The sequence below is a fragment of the Siphateles boraxobius genome, unplaced genomic scaffold (assembly GCF_051911475.1).
Source record: "Siphateles boraxobius isolate OS27281-9 unplaced genomic scaffold, OSU_SipBor_1 3, whole genome shotgun sequence".
Lineage (NCBI taxonomy): Eukaryota > Metazoa > Chordata > Actinopteri > Cypriniformes > Leuciscidae > Siphateles > Siphateles boraxobius.
This window is the reverse complement of record NW_027508919.1, coordinates 8,716,639-8,737,534: the sequence shown is the minus strand read 5'-3', so window position 1 is coordinate 8,737,534 and position 20,896 is coordinate 8,716,639. Positions and strand designations below refer to the sequence as shown.

General features: G+C 37.8%; 2 protein-coding genes across 5 annotated transcripts; one reads left to right on the top strand and one right to left on the bottom strand.

Moving 5' to 3' along the window:
* The first annotated feature begins 472 nt into the window (after positions 1 to 472).
* Positions 473 to 7,952, top strand: nocta (nocturnin a). Its single transcript, XM_077247744.1, has 3 exons — positions 473 to 1,082; positions 6,181 to 6,441; positions 6,690 to 7,952. The coding sequence occupies exons 1-3, from the start codon at positions 893 to 895 to the stop codon at positions 7,574 to 7,576; spliced, it is 1,338 nt and encodes a 445-aa protein (XP_077103859.1). The 5' UTR covers positions 473 to 892; the 3' UTR covers positions 7,577 to 7,952.
* Positions 7,953 to 9,470: 1,518 nt separating this feature from the next.
* Positions 9,471 to 20,854, bottom strand: elf2a (E74-like factor 2a (ets domain transcription factor)). Of its 4 annotated transcripts, none has more exons than XM_077247739.1 (9): positions 20,519 to 20,854; positions 19,309 to 19,455; positions 17,147 to 17,342; positions 12,194 to 12,286; positions 11,921 to 12,016; positions 11,611 to 11,694; positions 11,338 to 11,530; positions 10,925 to 11,215; positions 9,471 to 10,819 (listed from the first exon to the last, which is right to left on the bottom strand). In XM_077247739.1, the coding sequence occupies exons 2-9, from the start codon at positions 19,381 to 19,383 to the stop codon at positions 10,276 to 10,278; spliced, it is 1,572 nt and encodes a 523-aa protein (XP_077103854.1). In that variant the 5' UTR covers positions 19,384 to 19,455; positions 20,519 to 20,854; the 3' UTR covers positions 9,471 to 10,275. The 4 variants fall into 4 exon arrangements, with proteins under 4 accessions (XP_077103854.1, XP_077103855.1, XP_077103858.1 ...); XM_077247740.1 differs by having other exon boundaries at positions 11,611 to 11,691; positions 20,519 to 20,834; XM_077247743.1 differs by lacking the exons at positions 17,147 to 17,342; positions 19,309 to 19,455; positions 20,519 to 20,854 and adding an exon at positions 13,307 to 13,377 and having other exon boundaries at positions 11,611 to 11,691.
* Positions 20,855 to 20,896: the final 42 nt, after the last annotated feature.

Here is a 20,896-nt window from a genome sequence, read left to right as displayed (position 1 = left end):
CACTAGAGATACGTGAAATCCTCCTTTTGAAGTGTCGTTTTGACTGAAAATAGCAGTCAACCATGCTGCTGTTATCATCTAATCTAGGTTGATGAGCAAAAACACTGCTGACATAAACAGTGCAGTAGGCTAATTAAACCTACGGTCACTCAAGTGACCAAAGGACATGTAAAGACATTATGCTTATGGGTTATTTGTATCGTGCAAAAATGAGCAATCTGTCCTGCTTCATTTCCCACTGCAAAAAGGTAGCTACGCTTGATTATTCTTACGGGGTAATTCTCGCTAAGACAAGAAAACCATGTAACCTAATATGGAATGTACGTTTGGAAAACCGTACAATGTGCGTCAATGATGACGATATATTCTAATTTCTATTCATCTTAGCACTTTCGACTCTGATTGGCGGGAGTAGTTCTAAGTCCCTCCCATTGTCCGCCTTTTACTTCAGAAAAAGGACGGGGTGTCCTTTGACAGTAGTAGGGCTAAACCATTCATTTGTGTGAAGGTGAATGTCGTGTTATAACATCTTGCTATTTTGTATCTTTCCTTAAACGAGTTTGGGATTTGTTTCAAATGTTGAACTTTTAATCATAGCATTAATATTTCATATACATAATGAGTCAATACATTATGTGATTTTATTAGTATATGAAGACTCGATCTTCTAATCTCCCCTATAAAAAATATAGTTCACGTGTCATCCTGGAATATGACGACACTTCTACCGGCATTTTTCCGTACAGCGAAAAGGCGTCTAAGTACTGTCCAAAATGTATTTTACAAGTGTAATATAGTTTAGTAAACTTATTTCTTCCGTATCCATATCATAATTTGCTAGAGTGAATCAGTTTAAACCGAGGTTCGAGGGACTGTCAACTTAAGAACAATAATGCATCCCGCCCGGCGCTGTTCATCGCTGCTTCATCGAGACCTGGCAGCAATCTGTCTTTCATCACTGGGGACACATCCAAAGAAATCCGGTCCGCTGAAGGAAAGCAGCTTTCCGAGTTCACGACTCTGTGTTCATCCTTCTCCAACCAGGTCCAACTCCTCACCCGTTCTTCTCGGTTCTTTACAAGGTAATTTAATTACTTAAGAATGTAGTTTTAATAATCATAGCGTGGCCCTCATGCCACAATAAATGACTCATGTGGTGTGGAAACATACTGCAGTTTCCCATAAGAAATTCCAAACAACCGTGTTGATTGATTTCGTTTATAAAGACATTTTATGATTTTTATTCAGGTGCATTTGTTAAGTATTAGGCTAGGTTGTTTTTTAATTGTCTAACAAATTAGTTTTTAACAGTTGTATTTAGCTTTATTCTTTATTTTTAGTTTGAGTGATTTTAGTATAAATTATTTCAGTTTTGTTGACAACTATGCCAGTGCAACATTTCTAGTTTCCATTGAAGTTTGTTTAATTTGATATTTTATCAATTTAATTTTTATTTTTTATTTTAGCTTCTATAGGCTACCTGAAAAGTTTTTGGTTTTAAGTAAATTTGATATATAATTTTGTTTTAATAGTATTATATTTAGTTTTTCTTAATATTGTTTGTTGAGTTTGGTGTTCTGTACTTAGATCTATTCTAGAGTGCATTCAAGGTAATTTGATAGTCCTGCTAAAGGTCAATAAACAGTGCAGCATAAACAGCCCCCTAAAGCAAGGGTTCAGTCCTCTTAAACGGGTTTTCCTTGCTTATCTGTGAGATATGCTCTCTTTACTTGTTACATTTATCAAACTCTGCATCATTTGTGCAGTTTTCTTGTAGCATTAATATATTAATGACACAATGTTAATGGATGTCTGTGTTTAGCTTATGAAAAGATGGAAGGCGACAAGCACATACTGTAAACCAAAAGTTGTTGTTAACCAGCAAACAGAAAAGTGATTCTAGCTCTGTGTGAACAAAGCCCCCTACAGGACCGCTCTTCTGTAAGGGATTTGACCTGGTTTAGGACAAGGTCTGGGAACAGTGATGTTATGTGATTTTGACCGAATAAGCAAGTAAAAGCAGCTCCAGTAATTGTGGGAGTATTAACACTAACAATGAGGTATAGTATTTGATTTTACATTGTACAATTTGGATTTAGAATGGTATTTTCTCCAGCAAATATATGCACATAGTGTCCAAGACAAGGATGTAAGCAAATATTCAATATTGGCATGGCCCAACGGTACAATAAGAAAGAAGTCACTGAAAAATCCATGATTATTGACTACTAGACAAAATATTGGAGTGTATGTTTCTCCCAATGTCTATGTTGATTACGGCCCTGGTCCAAGGTGAAGCTTCTCTTTAAATGTCATTTCAATAATGACAACTGGAATAGTTTTAGCATGTTATTGAATACGGGGCTCGGGGAACCCTAGAATCGTCACCACCTTTCGTACCGCTAGTGATGGCCTTTGCCGTAAGCATGTAAGATATGCTGCTGCTGCATAAAAATAGACATGCATAAATCCTGTAGCAGGTCTAGGCAGGTGGAGCTGGGGGAGGTGGAGGGTTTCAGATGAACTCTGAAAGCGCGCTGCAGGTCTAGCTTACAGTGAACCAGACTATTTAAATGTTGAGCATTGGCTGCAGGATCAGCAGAAGCCAATCATCTTGTGTCATGTGGTAATGATGTGATTTTGCAGACTGCAAGTAAAGGACCTATCAGCCTGTACCCTCATAAATGAACTAGATATTTAGGCATAGTTTTTAGGTTATAGGTGGTGTGCTGTGAATTATCTTCATACATAATGAAATTGTCAGGATTTCTGTTAAACAGAGAATAGCTTTATATTTGGTCCCTAATTCTCCCATGCAATAGTTATACCAAGTGTAATGTTACATCACACTACACATACAGGTCACGACTCACTATGCAGCAGGCAAATATGAAGTCTTGCTTCATGATCTTATATAATGAGTCAAATGAAGTGGTAAATGTCAGAGCTTGGGGAGAGATCTCAGCGATGTGTAGAATGAGCATTACTTATGTAACGAGGATTTATAATCTCTTCTTGTGCTTCTAAATTTTTTAACACTTTAAAATTCATTAGTTTTTAATGCAGTAGATGAATTGAAGATGAAAACAGTTGGGCGCTGCTTAATAATTTTTTAGAAACTGCTACATCTTTTCAGGCTTTTTTATGAATGAAAGCTCAAAATAACTGCATTTATTTGAAACAGAAATGTTTGTAACACTATAAAAGTCTTTATCGTCAGTTTTGATCAATTTAATGTGTCCTTGCTGAATAAAAGTTTACAATTTCTAATTTCTTTCAACAAAAAAAAATGATTACTGACCCCAAACTTTTAACAGTATGTAGAACTTATTATCAACCAAGAATAATAAATGCTGTAAAAGTGTTTTTTTTTTAGTTCATGAAATCTAAAGCATGAACTAATGTTAACGAATTGAACTTTATAGTAAAATGTCAGTGAAAAATTGTGACCTTATTATATTCCAGACAAAGGAGCAACACGGTCTTCCTCAATCCATAGATTAAATTAGGCCTGAACGGTTCTCTTTACCCACGTGCATGGCTGTGTGCACATGTGCGCAGGCATGCATCGGGTCCCACTCTTGATTTTCAAATGAGTCATTGTTCAGAATGAATGGTAGGGGGAGCACATACACACTGGTTCTTTCAGGAACCCCTTTGTGTAGGAACACAAACGCAGATACACACACGGTCACATCCACAGCCCCTAGAATCTTTGCATACGAAAGAGAAAAAGCTCAAAGGTTGGATGCTTCTTTCTGTCTATCAACTGACCCACTGATGGGATACTGGATCATCATTGAATTAGTCCTGGACTCCTACTAAGTCAAAGTGAAGAAGATTGTGCCTTTAGTTCACCTGCATTGGAGACATTGTGTGGAAAAGGAAAAAAATAAGAGGTAGTTTTAAAAGAAATGCATGTTTCTAAGTGTTTTAGACAAATATAAGTCCTAAATGTTTGAGAAAGTGACTGTACGGACCATAGACCCTGAATAGTTATTGATTTAGTTACAGTGAATGTGTCTAGAGATGGTGAGTTTTAAATTAGACAAGATGACAAAGCAGATTTTTTAATGCTGATACAATAGATTCATGTGACCTACGAATTTAAATTTAAATCTGTTGCTTTAAATCATGGATGATGTGCAGTTTAAATGATTACTAAGCAATGACCAACCTAACCCATGTACAGCCCTGAGTATTCAGTACTTGACTATTCCATTAATAAGTGGAAAATCTTTACTTGTTACATGAATAATACCAAGATTATGTTTTTCCGATATGATGAAGACATAAACAACCACATAAATATAAATAGAGAGACACTGGAAGTAGGTATTTTTCTTGTGGAGGTAAAAGAGGAGACAGAGGTGGAACAGGATGAATCAGATGAGATGTGTAAGATTGGATAAATTAATCAAAATCAGTATTAAAATTAACATAATTACACTAAGTGCAGTTAAGTATAAGGACACAATAAATATAAGTACACTAATGTTCAAACGTTTGGGGTCGGTAATGTTTTTTTAATGTTTTTGAAAGAAGTATGTTATCCTCACCTAGTCTGCATTTATTTAATCAAAAATACAGTAAAACAGTAATATTGTGGAATTATGTTACAATTAAAAATAACTGTTACTATTTTATATATATATATATATATATATTTAAAATAGTATAATAAATAAATATATGTATTTATTTATCCCTGTATTGGTAAAGCTACATTTTCAGCATCATTACTTCAGTCTTCAGTGTCACATGATCCTTCAGAATCAGGAAATCTTAATTTCTTTTAGGAATCTTTGATGAATAGAGCATTCAAAAGAACATAATTTCTTTGAAATGTATGTATTTTTGTAACATTATAAAAGTCTTTCCTGTCACTTTTGATCAATTTATTGCATCCCCGATGAGTAAAAGTATACATTTCTTTAAAACAAACTTTTGAATGGTAGTGTAAATATAAGATTAAGATGAAAATGTGTGCCACTTAGTCATGCAAAACTTGCTCCTGATTCTACTTTGTTTTTGGTGGTTGCCAAGACAATGGCAAATGTGAACAATGATATGCTGTTGTTGCTAAGTGGTTTTTAGTGTGTGGCTGTGCAGTTGCCAGAGTATTCTGGGTGTTTGCTAAGTGATTGTAAACTGGCCTAAGTCAAACGAGAACCTTTTAATTCTCTGCTAGCTAAAAAAATTTATGCCTTGAGTTGCGAGTTGCTTATTAAAGTAATAGAAAACCTCTCCTTAACAAGCTACATGATTTGAGATATCACACATGCTTGTTAATACGCACCAAGGGATGAATTAATAAAATGTTTATTGGTAACACTTTATTTTACAGTGTCATTGTTACATACCGTATGTTGCATAACTATAAATTATCCATAATTACATGCTACTAACCCTTAACCAAACCAAACCCTAATCCTAACCCTATAGTAAGTGCAAGTAGTTACTTAATATTAGTCCGTACTTAAATATATAATTACAGTGTTAAAAAGACACCTTATGAAGTGTAACCAGTTTGTTATATATATGAGCAACAGTAATAGTGATTCTCATGCAAACAGTGAGCACTTATAAAGATTGCTTCTTCTTGTCCACAGGAAGATCAGTCAGTGTTCCCTATAGCACAGTTTGTTCACGATATTGTGTCTGCGAGTGAGGTTGAGTTGTCATCAAAGACAGTAGACAGCAGTTTCCAATGGCTGCAGTTAACCCATTGTCCATTAATAAGATGAATAATTTATAGAACTATTTGTAACTAGCATCCAATGTCTTGTTTTCCATTAAGGTTTGATTTGCTAATGAGGTTATTGAAATATTGTCTATAAAGATAGCATGCAAGCCAACAAACATGCACAAGCTGCAAGAATGTTAATAGGGGATTCTAAAACTATTTTTTTATTATTTTGCATATGTATTTTACATGCAGCATGTATGTCCTCATATTATTTGATTTTATGTGCAATGTTTGTCAAATTTGTCACACTACATGACTTTTAAAGTGAACTGCAAAAAACTAAAAATTATTTAAATACATGAAAAAACGATTATTTAGTCCAATTAAAGCACCTATAATATACCTGTTATTATGAATCTGTAAAGTTTTCCAAAAACTGCTCTCTACAACTATGCCAGAGTGTGTGTAACATGTTGTGTGTGTGTGTGCAGTGTGTCAAATGGGCAGTAGCAGCAGCAGTAGACTCTTCAGTACTCTGGCCCAGACTCTGAGCAGCGCTTCATTATCAGACCCACATGTGGATCCTGACGACTATGAGTATGAGCAGGCCGACCCAGACGCCCTGTTGCGTGAGTGTGAGGAGGTTTTGAGGAACCGGCCCCCTCGACTGCACCGAGACTTTACTATGACCAGAGCCTGTTCACTGCAGAACGCACCCCTCCGCATCATGCAGTGGAACATCTTAGCACAAGGTACAGAGTCTGTCTGCTTATGTCTTGTATTTGATTCCTCTTTAACAGCCAAAAATCATTTATTTTATAATTATTATTATAGATTTTTATAAAATTCCTGAGGAGACTTCTTGCCGCCCCAGTTAAAAAAAACCTTGCTTGATCTTTATATGAATCTAGGACTGAACACACTTCACTTTTAACTGCAATGCTACCATATGATGCTCAAAAGGTGACAAACATTATTCATTTTTCTTGTGTATCTGTAGCTCTGGGTGAGGGCAAGGACTGTTTTGTGCGCTGTCCGATGGAGGCGTTGAACTGGTCTGAGCGGAAGTATCTGATACTGGAAGAGATCCTTACCTACAGGCCGGATGTGCTGTGCCTGCAGGAGGTGGACCACTACTTCGACAATTTCCAGCCTGTGCTCGCCAGCTTGGGCTACCAGAGCAGCTTCTGTCCCAAGCCGTGCTCTCCCTGCCTGGACGTTCACAATAACAACGGCCCCGACGGATGCGCTCTGTTCTTCAACCGCCGTCGCTTCCAGCTGCTCCACACCACTCACCTCAGGCTCTCCGCCATGATGCTCAAAACCAACCAGGTGGCCATCGTGATGACGCTTCGCTGCCGGCTCACAGGTCGAGTCTTCTGCGTGGCAGTGACGCACCTGAAAGCGCGGAGCGGCTGGGAGGCGTTTCGTAGTGCACAGGGGGCTCATCTCCTCCAGCAGCTCCGGGACATAACCGCGCAGTCATACCCAGAGATGGATCAGGAAACCCGGACTAGGGTTGGGGAAAGTGAAGAGGGTATTCCGCTGGTGGTATGTGGGGATTTTAACGCGGAGCCGAGCGAAGAAGTGTACAGGCGCTTTATGACTTCTCCGCTGGGGCTAGACAGCGCTTACAAGTGTCTGAGTGAGGACGGGACCACAGAGCCGCCCTATACCAGCTGGAAGATCCGGCCCAGCGGAGAGAGCTGCTCCACATTGGACTACATTTGGTACTCGGAAAGAGCGTTCCAGGTGGACGCTGTGCTCAGGATACCGACTGAAGAGCAGATCGGGCCGGACCGGCTTCCGTCGTACCATTACCCGTCTGATCATCTGTCACTGGTGTGTGACCTTAGCTTCAGTCAGCAGCCTCATAGGCTCATGTAGCTGTCAATCATTAGTGCTCTCCAATAGGGATCTATTGTCTGAATGTGAGAATGCATTGTTTGTATTATTGCTCAGAATGTAAATTATCTCATTCACAAACTTTATTTTTACCTACTTATGTAGGTCTTAAGGCACCCCTGTGCACATAATTTTCCTTAGAGATGAATTATTATCATGCTCTTGTTTGTTATACCGAGGTTGTGCAATATACTGTAATTTATTAAGGATGATCTCAGGAAGACTCACATTCTCAATTAAAAGGTTCCAGAAGTGAAAGAACGTTTATATTTATATTGACTGTACTTTTTTTCTTTTAGTAGCACTGTAATCATCAATATGTTTGCCACTGACCAATAATACAAAACATAACAGTGTACTTCAATTGTGTGGTGTCTCATTCTTTAATGATAAGCAAAACTGAACTAGTTTGGGAAATCTAGTTCAGTCCTCCTGACACTTTGCAGTAAGTGTCCTAGGGTCCTCTTAGCAGACTGAAAAACTAAACTTTTATTCAAATTGTATAGTCAAGTTATTAATGTCAACCATTTTACCATATCTGATATGAAAACAATCGTTATGTCTAATGTCAGCTTTACAAAACTTTGTAACGTTATTTTTTAAACTTGTTTTCACAAGTTAAAAACTCACCAGCGTATAAACTACTTACCTGATCATAAGACATTTTTCAGATGTGTCTTTCTTTTGAGTTTTGATATATCGTTACTGCTATTCACACTAATATTGAACTGACTGGTATATATTTTAACATTGTAATTACTTCTACAACTACTTCACGCTGCCTTTTAAATCTGTCCTTGTGATAACTTAAACCATAAGTGAAAACTTTTATGACCCAGATCCAAACATTGTCATCCTTTAAAGCCCAACCAATTCTGTCCCGAATCCCTCAGAGCCAATTAGCAGAAATACAGAGCAAGGCTTTGTTCAAAGTTAACAACTTAGTAAAGTGCTCTACAGTAATCCATGTACATGCCACAGACTAAAGTCTCTACAGTAGAGAACATAATATCATACAGTATATTTAGGGAAAGTTTGATATATTTTTGGTTGTGTATACTATGGTTTCATAATTGACAGATATTGAACTGAAATTACTATCAAACTTCATGCCTACACTTTGACCAATGAATTTCCATCATTTTTCCATATGTCAACTGTGATATCTGAAGTTTTTATTTAATTATAATTTGATCAAGATCACATTCACAGAGAATAATTTCTAACTGAAGACATACTTTAGAACTGACCATACTTAATAATATGCAGTACTGTGCAAAAGTCTTGGGAACGTTAGTATTCTATTTTTAATATAGAAATGCTTTTATTTGAGCATTTTTACACAAGTGGCTAAAACTTCTCACAGTTCTGTAGCTTTGCAGGATGGTTTCTTCAAGCATCTTGGAGACGTTGCTGCAGTTCTTCTGGATTTAGTCTGTCTCAGTTTTTTCTGTTTCTTCATGGAATCCCAGACAAACTCGATGATGGTGATAAAAGATCTCCATGTGGAGCATACTGTATGCCAGCTATTGTCAGACTCCTTGTGCATACATAAAATCTCACTGGATTATTACAATTATTGGCAAAATAAATGTTTTGAAATGTAAACTGATATTTCCTACAGACAAGCAATAGCAAAAGATAAAAATAACTGGCTTAAAACAAAAAAATTTTGGTGTGAAAATATTAACGTGCCTAAGACTTTTGCACAGTACTGTATGCATGCATGTATGTATATGTATATAATTCAATTTTTATTGATTTAAAATTCCTTGATATCAGATTTTTCATGATAGTGGGAACCCTGTGAGGACTAATGAACAAAAGCACCTTTTACACTAAATGAAAGAAAGAAAAAGATCATTTGAACCAGCTGTTTGCATAATTCTCTATATTTAAATCTACTTGGATACATTTTGGGGGTAAGAATACAACAAAATATATGCTTCATATATTGAATATTCAATATACTGTATCAGACATTCTTTCCTTTTTTGTACACATGAAAAACAAAACATAAAAGCAGTGGAAACCACAAAGTGATAAATGCACAGAAAGGAAATTATTTTAAAAAGTCTGAGATAACAGAATTTTTTTTTTTTTTTAAATGTCCTTCAGAAAACAGTTTCCTTTAAACTGTACAAAAAAAAACACACTTCCTGGTACAAAATATAAAAAATAAATCATATTTACACAAATCACAATCAATTACTTTTAGTAATGACTTAGGAGGAAAAAGCTGACCTAAGGCTGCTTGTTTTATTTATCATTAACTACCGCAAAGGTACATCTATGCACAGATTCTTTAAAGCTCCAAATTACCAGGTGATCAAAACGAGCATCTCGGCTGTTTCTCTTCACCCATGACTTACTCTCAAACTTTAGCACCAAGTGAGGTTCGTTCCTACAGCATTACAGCACAGATGGTCGGCTATAACGAAGCATGATTTGAATGGATTATTATAAGAGAAAGAAAGAAAAAAGGCCTTCCAAAATCTCATCCAGATTTGAGGCTACACATGGTGATTATAGTGTAGGGAGTGAACAAGCATCTGATCCGTAGTGCTGGTTTCATCTGTTTCACAGAAGACAGCCAGTCTTTATGTCACTCATTTCATTTTGTATCTGTGTCACAAGTGTTGAAGACGGTTCCTGTGAGTGCAGAGATATTTGATGTTTGCTCAGCTCTGTGTGGTTGTGGGGTTTGTCTGTGTGCTCGGCGTGGTCCCTGCAGCACTGTTAACTGTCTGATCCACGGAAACCTCAGGAGATTCAACCTTAATAATAGTCACATCCTGTAAAGACATTGCTGGCTGTATGTTCGGCACCATGGTCACCCCAGGCTGCGCGGTCACCACGGTTACAGGAGCTGTGGAGGTGGATGTGGTGATGTTGGAGGGGATGGCGAGCTTCAAGACTTGGGTGTTGCTGGTAGGCACGGTGACGGGGGAGAATGTGCCCAGAGTGATGGGAGTGCCGGGTTTTCCGGGCATGGTGGGAAGGGTGATGAGCTGCAAGGTGATTCTTTCACCACTTTGCCCCTGAGCAGGCACTAGCGTTGGCACGGCCTGAAGAACCATTTTGCCAGCGCTGTTACCCCCAGTGACAGAGTTGGGCATGGAGAGGATGGATGAGCGGACGGAGGGTGAGTTAACAGTTACTGTTGAGAATTTCTGACCCTGTGTCGTCATGAGAACAGGAACCTGCATGGCCAGCCTCACTGTCCTGGAAACAAACAACAACAAAAAGCATTGTGATAGGTGCGGTTGTAAGCAGTAAGCTATGAAATCGTTTCTACAAAGTTCAAATTTAGACATTTCGATACCATACCCAGGGGCTGTTGCTATGTTTTCTGGTGACTGTTGCACGGTCATAAAGGCATCTTGTCCTGAGGATAGATTGATGATTTTAGATACAGCAGCAGAGGCAGAGACTGGCATGCCTTTGCCTTTTGGATTGCTGCGATTGGAGGCGGCTGGGGTTTCTCTTTTTCCCTCGTCAATGCTGTCGTCCATATTGTCGTCATCATCTATGAAAACAATGTCTTTGGGCATCTCCTTAAACTGGTACACAAGTCTTTGGCCTTCCACTTTTGATAAAATGCCCCGTTGGTAGTAATACCTACACACACACACATTTTTTTTTAAATAAATAAAAATGAATCAAGACAAGACTGCTAGAAACATTTTCTGTTCACTGGTAACATTAGTTAAATTAATCTAAAACAACAGACAAAACATTACCTAAGAGCTCTCCCCATTGTCTCATAGTTCATGTCAGGTTTATTCTTATGTCTGCCCCATAATTTAGACACCGCTTTGGAGTCCACAAGCTTGAATATGCCCTTCTCCTTCTGAGTCCACTTAATGTACTTTGGACAGGTTTCCTTGTCCTGCAGAAGGTCCAACAGGAACTCCCACAGGTAAGTAGTTGAGCCTGTAAGACTCAAGACTTAAAATTTGTGGCACCAGGAAAAAAATATTCTCTTGCATAATTAAATAAACAGAAACACTCACCCTTGCTGTCTTTTGATTTCCTCTTATAGACCAAATCCAGAGAACCATCACAGCAATTTCGTGGAGTTCTGGGTTTTCGTCCTGCTGGTGAAGATCACACAAAACAAATGAATCTCTTCTAGAAAATTACAGTTTTCAATTGTTATTAAGAAATTGAGCTGAAAGTGCACTTTACGCACAGGTGCAGTTTAACACTTAATGCAATATGCTAGAATACGCAGCAATAAACAATAAGCAATAAACTTGCATTAATTTCCCAACGTTGCTATAGTTAATTGTCTTAAAGGGGTAACAGCAAACTGTGGTTCACCTCTCTTCTTCTTCTTCAGTAAATCTGCCTCTTGCATGACAACAGATTCCATTTCCTCAGTTCTCACTTCCACCTCCATCTCAGACAAAAGCTCCTCTGCAGAGAGAGAGAGAGAAATCATTGTTATTCTTCATACAAATGTGATTTACAGTTGTATTAAGTAGTCATTTGTTAAGTTAGGACAGCACAAAACACCTAAGAACAAATTAAGACATTTAAGAACAAATAAGACATGAGGTACATGTTAACGGGACACATGCTTTAATCACACACCTGTACTGCGATCCCCCTGCAAGCTGGCTGGTGAATCCATGTGGAGCAGAGCTTCAGCTGCCTCAATAGTTTTATCATGCACTGAGACCTCCACTAAGAAAGAGGAAAAAAGTTTTTTGTTTTCCAAGTTTGCCAATAAAAAAAAAGAAAATGCCATACATACACTCATTTAACATGTTCTAAACAATACAAAAGCCTTTTAGAATTTAAGGTTGTAGTGTAAAAACAGAGGCTACAGGGCCAAAAACTAATACAGAAGATTTTAAATTGAACTTGCTTTTGATTAAAAGAGCATTCTTTGTTGATAAATATCCTCATGTACATAAACTCAAAAAATTGGCGGTACAGGCAAAATATATTTGCATTTCGATGTGTTAATTGGCTACACTGCAGCTTACGAATCAATCGATGCTAAGCGCTGAATGGCCAGGCGTCCTGTCACTCAACGCCTACACTACACTTCCGCCCTAAACTTCAAAAACAAGCGTATTTTTAAACAAATGTGATATATTTCACTAAGCAAACGTCTTTAAATAGCTCTAAACATCACAGAAAATAAGTCGAAACGTTATTTGTTTATAAAACCACACGGTTGCTAACGTTACGTTGTATGCAACAATCTCAAGCAAATCTCATAAAAACAAAAGCTGTCAATTCAAATTTCTTGCATGTCGCTTTTAATAACCAAAAAGCATAACCGCACCCGTTATACTTTAAAAATATCCCGCAACAAAACTCTTTATTATCGTCTGCGTTAATCTACAATCAAAACAATAAAGAACAGAACCGTTAGCTGATTTAAACAATCAGATCATACAAATATTTAACTGCTACTATTAAAAAATCTTTAGCTCCATGCTTTACCACAAAACCCTATTGAACAGAAAATCATGTTATAAACAATATATCAGATAACGTGGCCAAGACGCAAAAAAAGAAAACAAACGCACTTCCTGGTTTCTGACAACCACCATCAATCCCCTAAAATAAATCATAACTCCAACCGACTTTAAACAAACGGTAATAAATACACACAACACCAATGCCACATATTACTCCAAGAAAACAAAACGTGTCGCTAAAACAAAATAGCAAGAAATTATTTAATATTACTTAAACTTGTCGCAATGGATAACGACAGCTTTCACTTCCTGGTTGTCAAGCGCTTTTGCATTCTTCACTTTAGCAGCAGTCCAACGCTCATAATCTAAAATCACGTGATACAATATTGTGATGAGTTATGTATTTTTCAATAATAATAATATTATTATTGTTTATAAGCTTTGCAGAGTAAATCGAACTGGAGTTCAAATACATTATGAAACGGAGTAACGTTAGTCTTACCAGCTGCTGCAGACTTCTTGACATAAAAGTTATCTGCACCATGTATCTCTTCGTCTCCGGTTCCAAAGACTACACTGTCTTTCTACGCTCCCTTTCTGCTTTTCAAAAAAAGTTCAATACTATACTGGGCAGATAATATTGTATTTCTTATCACTGAGCGCAGAAAATATATAATAAAATCATTATTTACATTTACATTTATTCATTTATCTGACGCTTTTATCCAAAGCGACTTACAATTGCTACATATGTCAGAGGTCGCACACCTCTGGAGCAACTAGTGGTTAAGTGTCTTGCTCAGGGACACATTGGTGTCTCACAGTGGATTCAAACCCGGGTCTCTCACACCAAAGGCATGTGTCTTATCCACATTTTAAATTTTTGTCCTACACAAATTCTTCTTTGTGAAGCAAAAGCTTTGTTTTTTTTTTCTAATTTGTGTCTTTTATAACTTCCACAAAACCACCACAAGATGTCTCTCTTTAGCTGTTCCTGCTGTTAACCTGTTAAGCACTGAAGCCATTTCTGAGTTGTTTTGTCTGAGAGACACGCATAAAAGTACAGACTCATAACTCCAAAACTGTAACAAGGAGAGTCAAAAGGGAGGTATTGCTTGATAGAACACTTTTCAAATTTTTTGAAAATATAAATTACATTACATTTGGACATTCTCCTGCTGAGAAACTGCTGATAAAAGACAAAAAAATATATATAATTTTTATTATGATTTTGCATATTTCTTGTTTGACATGGAATAACTCTGGAAGGAATTATGGTAGCTCAAAAATTCTTTTTTGGTGAAGTCCCTCTACAGGTGACCTGCATCTGGATAAAATTTTGTGGTGATTGCATAAAGTACTCAAAAGTTACAGCATTCTGAACAAACGTAGCCTTTTTGTTTACTCCTCACACATTTGAAAAGCAATAAAAAATTGTTGTTTTCTGAGTGACACACAAAACTAAAGACTCATAACTCCAAAACTATAGCAAGGAGAGTCAAAAGGTAGGTATCGTTTGATAGAACACTTTTCAAATTTTTTGAAAATATAAATTACATTACATTCGGACATTTTCCTGCCGAGAAACTGCTGATAAAAGACAAAAAATAAATATAATTTTTATTATGATTTTGCATATCTTTCTTATTTGACATATAATAACTCGGGAAGGAAGGTAGGTGGAACATTCTTTTTTGGTGAATTCCCTCTACATGTGAGCTGCATCTGGATAAAATTGTGTGGTGATTGGATAAAGGAATCAAAAGTTACAGCATTTGGAACTAAGACAGGCTTTTTGTTCAGTCATTGACGCCCCCTAATGGGCATTTTTAAAATTGTTCCTCCATGGAGAATATCTTGTCATAAACGCAATAGATTATGTTCATTTTGGGCTCATTTTAATTGTAATAGTATGCTGTAAAAAATGATGTGCCATTTTCAACGATCTGTGAATGTTTCATGAGCTGTGTTATGTTTTTGGCACATTGCAGTACATAGTAAAAAAAAGTATTTTATAGATTATGAAAAAAATAAATTCTATTTATTAGCAAATAACCAAGCAATACTTAGGAGATGTTCAAATTGGCTACATTCACTATTAAGTTTAGACTCTAAGCTTTCAAATAACACCTATTTTGTGTTAATCAAGGCAATATTTTTGAAAAATATGGTAATTAATATTTTCGCAGCCAGGCGGCCTCCGCGGGCGGTGCCCTCAGATTTAGAGGGACTACTCAGCACTCGTTCAGAGTTGATCGAAGTTTTTAGATGCTTTAAAAAGCTGAGATTCTAAGCTTTAAGATGATACATATTTTGTGTTATCCCACGTTTGAAAAAAGCACGGATGGCTCCGGAAACATTGGAAAACACATTGCATCCCGGAAAAGATGAGAGACATGTTTTTTAGCCAAGCATGCATCACTTCGTGAGGTATATCTCGTGATCAACGAAATGGATCATGTTGTGTTTGGGCTCTTTGTAATCGTGAGAATCTGCTGTCAATAAAGATGTTCGATTTTTCACAATCCATGCATGTTTCATGGAGTTATGAGCTGAAACGTCACATCAAAACAACATAGCATCACTGCTACTGCTACTTCATTGGTGCGCATGGTGCAACGTCATGTGTTAGAAGTCCATAAGGAATATCTTTAGATCTGAGTGATGGATTATGGTGAGTTTGGGCTCTTTTTAATCTTAACAATCTGCTGTAAATAATGATGTGCCATTTTACACGATTTATGCATGCTTCATTGAGTTATGAGTGAAATCGCGGCATTAGTGCTCCATCTATATACAAGGCTCTATGTGCGCCTGTGGGGGTGCGTGTGTTACAACTCCATTAGGAATATCTTAAGATCTGAGTGATGGATTATGCTGTGTTTGGGCTCTTTTTAATCGTGAGAGTCTGCTGAAAATAATGTTGTGCAATATCCTACGATCTGTGCATGTTTCATGAAGTTATAACCGAAAAACCAACGCGAGTGCTTCACCAGTATATACTTGGGTAGGTACGTCTGTGGTATTTTTTGTGTTGGAACGCCATGAGGAATATCTTTAGATCTGATTTATGGAATATATTGAGTTTGGGCTCCTTTTAATCGTGAGCCCCTGCTGTAAATAACGATATGTCATTTTTCATGATCGATGTATCTTTCATGAAGATACGAGTGAAAAGGCCAAGTCTAAGCTACCTTGCTTGGCTACGTGCGTCTGTGGATTTTCTTTGTGGTAGAAATCCATGAGGAATATCTTTAGTTCTGAGTGATGGATTATGTTAAGTTTGGACTCATTTTAATCGTAAGAATCTGCTGTAAATAATGATGTGTCATTTCCCACAATCAGAGTATGTTTAATGAAGTTACGAACGGAAATGTGCCTTAAATTATGCATCCTTATATGATTTACATATGGTCTCTTGAGGGGCTTCTTGTACAAAACCTCACTCAAGTTTAGTAAAAAGCCCGAAACAATTATGCTTGTTCTATTCTACTCATTGAGACCTTTCAAATGACATATGGCACATGACTATCTGAGCTGTATGATGTAATTGACATATTGTAGTATGTACTACTTCATAAATTATGAAAACATTTTTTTTCTATTTATCAGCAAATAACTCATCACTACTTAGGAAGTTATAAAATTGTCTACATTCATTGTAAATTTCAGACTCAAAGCTTTCAAATGACACCTATTTTAAGTTGATCAAGGTAATATTTTTGAAAAATATTATTATTATTTTTTATCGAAGCTAGGTGGCGCCAGCTGGCGGTACACTCCGTTTTAGAGGGATTACTCAGCACTCGTTAGGAGTTGATCAAAGTGATTAGATGCATTAAAAATCTGAGATTCTAATCTTTAAAATGATACCTATTTTGTGTTATTCCATTTCAGTGGTTGCTTAGAAATTTGAATTAGAATTTTTTTTCGCGGGGTGTGGGGGTGGGGGGGGGGGTGTGCCGCGTTGGTTATTAACAGGTTAAAAGATAACTAGAAAAAGCTTAGACAACCTTTTGACTACCTCAGATTGGTCTTCCAAGCAGATATATAACAACATTTTCCTTCCATGGAAATATGATCCTCTATGAACTGTGGAATTATTGCTCACCTTCTGCAATCTCCTGCAACTCAGTCTCCACAACTTGTTCCTCAGCCACATCCTGCACCAGGTAGGTATTCTGATCGTCATAGACTAGCACCTGTGCAGCATAGCACTGCTCCAAATCGGCACTATTTACCTGCTCCACTATCACTGCAGGACAGTGCTTTTCTCCGTCAGGCTCCACTCCATCAGGACAAACCTCCTAGCAAAAAAAAACGTCAACAATAAACACCTTGAGACTTCAGTTGCCTTAAAATGCCTAATTTTAATGTGCATTTTAGTTCACGCTTTAAGCCAGAGACACACCAAGCCAACAATCGGCTGTCGGGCCGTTTTTGAATGTTAGCGGACTTGTGTTCCGCACCGTTGGCTCTAGTCGGACGCCGTCTGTTTTTTTTTTTGGCCGATTCAGCCTGTAGAATCGGCGTCGGGCCATCAGTGAGAGAGAGAGAACTCTGACTAATTCACAAAACTGAACAGCCAATCAATGCACGAGAATAATGGCAAAACAGCGAGCAAAGAAGTCAAGACGGTATAGACAGAAGGCTGTTGTACTTTTACATCACCTTACCTGAGTGTTCCTGCGTGAATATTTTAATAATAACATGAGATAGAAATAAAGAATGTAATCAGCATGATTGATATTCAAATGGTGAGCACGTGCTGCTTTGTTTACGGTTTGTGTATCTGCAGCCTGCAGTTCAGGCCCTGTTTCCCTTTTTGAATGACAAATATAAACAAATATATCAGCCAAAATAGAGAGATATCTTCTCTTTACACACAGGCGAAGAACACATGTGCTAGCTGACAGTCAGCTGTAGTGCTTTTGGTGTGTTCAAGTGCAGCTTTTTTGCCCCAATGCAAGGCGACAGCACAGTCAGCTTTCATCAGCGGCAGCGCCAGTTCTTTGGCGTTAGTTTGGTGTGCCCCTACCTTAAAGCAGAACTAAGTAACTTTTTTACCTTAACCGAACAGCTTTGGAGTCATTGTAATGTTTATATTACTGATTTCGTGTTGAATGGTGGTCGTCTCGCACCCCCCTGGTGCCTGTGAGCCGCAAAACCACCCTTGCAACTTTGGAAGTGTTAGGAAGTATCGTGTGATATCAGGTCTCGCGAGGTAACGAACTGCTTTACGGCACTCCACGCGTACACGCCCCCATCCAGGATACGGCTAGCTATAAGAACAACTCTGTCCCATGGCAAAGCTGGCATATAAGAAGCAGAAAGCTAGAAAAGCATTGTCGGAGGAACAGAGAAAGAGGAAATGGCAGACTGACCGAGCGAGGAGTCAGACACGAGTAAACATCGGACCGGTGTTTACAGAATGGCGAAAAAAACGAAGAAAGCGTGATCGGAAGAGTCTAGAAAAAGGTAACGAGAATCTGACAGCACGAGGAACCGGACAAGAGTCCCACTCGCTCAGTCTTTCACTGTTAAAGTTGATTCCTGCGATTATCATGAGAACAGTTTTCAATATCTCACATAATTATCAGGACATAAATAAGCCTACATGTTGTAAATAGTGTAAATGAGCGCAATTTGCAAACTATTATGATAAATTGCAATAATCGACATCATAACGGACATTGTTACGAAATCAGGGCTCTCAAGTGTCACGCATTGAGCGTGACAGTCACTCATTTCGGTCTTTTGTCACGCGCTCCCGCCACACATTGTATTTCTCACGCTGAAAAACTATTTGTAATATATTTAATATGCCAAAACTCTCACTGTGGAACCGGCAGGAATCAAGCGCGTCTCCTCTGGTGTTGTTCGTCGAGCTACACAATAGCCAATCAGAAAATAGCACCATTGTATCTGGGTACGATTTAACGCAACAACCAATGACAAAAATGTATCTGTCGGCTGGATGTCACTCTTGCCTGTCTTCAAAACTTGAGAGCCCTGCGAAATAATGCGACGTACATGATACACTTTATTGGTGTCATCTGGCATTTAGGCTCTGGTAAGCCTAACGCGGTAGGCTACTTTATTATTATGAAAGAGGCCGTGAGTGCGGATACGCTCTGCGTGAGTGGTGTTTACGACAGTAACGTTAAATACAAGTACTCTACAGCGACTCTAGGGATCGCTGTTTGACAAAAACAGAAATCCTGCATAGTGCCGCTTTAAGTTGCAATTCTAATATGAGTGTGCAGACTTTACCTGCTGTGCTTCCTCATCTCCAGTGACATACTCCAATATATTCCCTCCTCCATCTACTATCACCACAGAGGTCATGACTCATTCCTCTGTGTCAGAACCAAACTTATCCACTGTGCCTCTGCTGATGACCTTGAGTGATGTCACAGCCTGAGAAAAGAAAACAGCCATTAGTAAATGCAGTAAGCAACACTATGAAATTAAATGTTCAAAACTCCCAAAGGCATATGCCCTTTACAATCATATGATAACTTTGGTTATTAAGCCATGTCCGGCTATCATCTTATACCTTTTCAGTTGGCATGGGGAAAAAAACAACCACTTAATATTCTTACAAAGATCACGAGCAGAGCTTTAGGCTTAAAAAAAAAAACATGCACACATGCAGAAGCAAAACAAGAAAACGGAAGAGGCCAGTATCCTGTTGGCAAAACTGATCTCAACCCAATCATTTTCACTGTTTAAGGTTTTTTTTTTTTTAAAGTAGAAAACCCCTAAGGTCATGCCCAATTTATGCCCCCTTTGCTTATCCCACATAAAACACTCTAAAATTGAAGAAATTGAAGAGAGAACTAAGATGATTAATAACTATGAATGACCAAAGTTACTTTATCAAACCCTCACTTTACACAAAAGTGAAAATGTAATTTTAATCTGGCTCTTCGTGAAGTTTCTTAAACATTCTGTCAATATGAACTGTTTTAATCAAGCAAAACTGCAAAATAGGCAAAAGCGACAATAGATAAATCAAAGAGGAAATGTTTACATTAAAATAAATGCTTGGTCTACGGCTTAATTTTGCTCGTCTGTGTTAACCTTTATCATAGTTTTAAATCAAGCATGACAACATGTAACGTTAAACTCTGAGCCTCTGACACTAGACTGTTAGACACTGCCAGACTAAATGCGCGTCAGGGAGCTGCTATTACTATTATTGTCATTAAAACAGCGCTTCCATTCTCCATATTGCATCAACTGATTTATCAACAAGGAAGTGGCAAAATGTAAATAATAACCGTTTAAAGAAAAAAACAATACAAACAAATTATTAACTTTTACAAAAACTGTATCTAACACGAATTAGATCGGTAAACAAACAGCTTGCTGTATAAACAGCCACACTAAAACAAACTACCAACCATCTGATGAAGTCTTAAATAATTAACTTTAACCTCTAATGTATGTATAGATGAGAAAACATGAAATTTCTCACCGTTTGTGGTGATTTTGTTGTCGTTTGGTGAACCTCAAGACAGTCGAATACACCCTGTCATAAGGTTAGCATGCTAACCATGCTAATGACAGATTGACTGGCTGATGTTAAAACTGGTCAACTTGCGCGAACTGCTCACTGATAAATTGCACGCATGCAGGCGATAGACAAATGTCTATATAGTCGATGTAAAATACAAAAAGCATGAGTTTTGGCAGGCTGCGTTAGTGTAGTAGGTAATGTTTTGCGTAGCTGGTTTCGGGCCTCCCGTTAGCAGGATCTGACTGTCGAACTGCGCAGTGTGCGCGCAGCAACCGTAAGTGACGTCACATACACCCTTGTCAGATGCGCGCGCGCGCTTAAATTATAATGAACAAT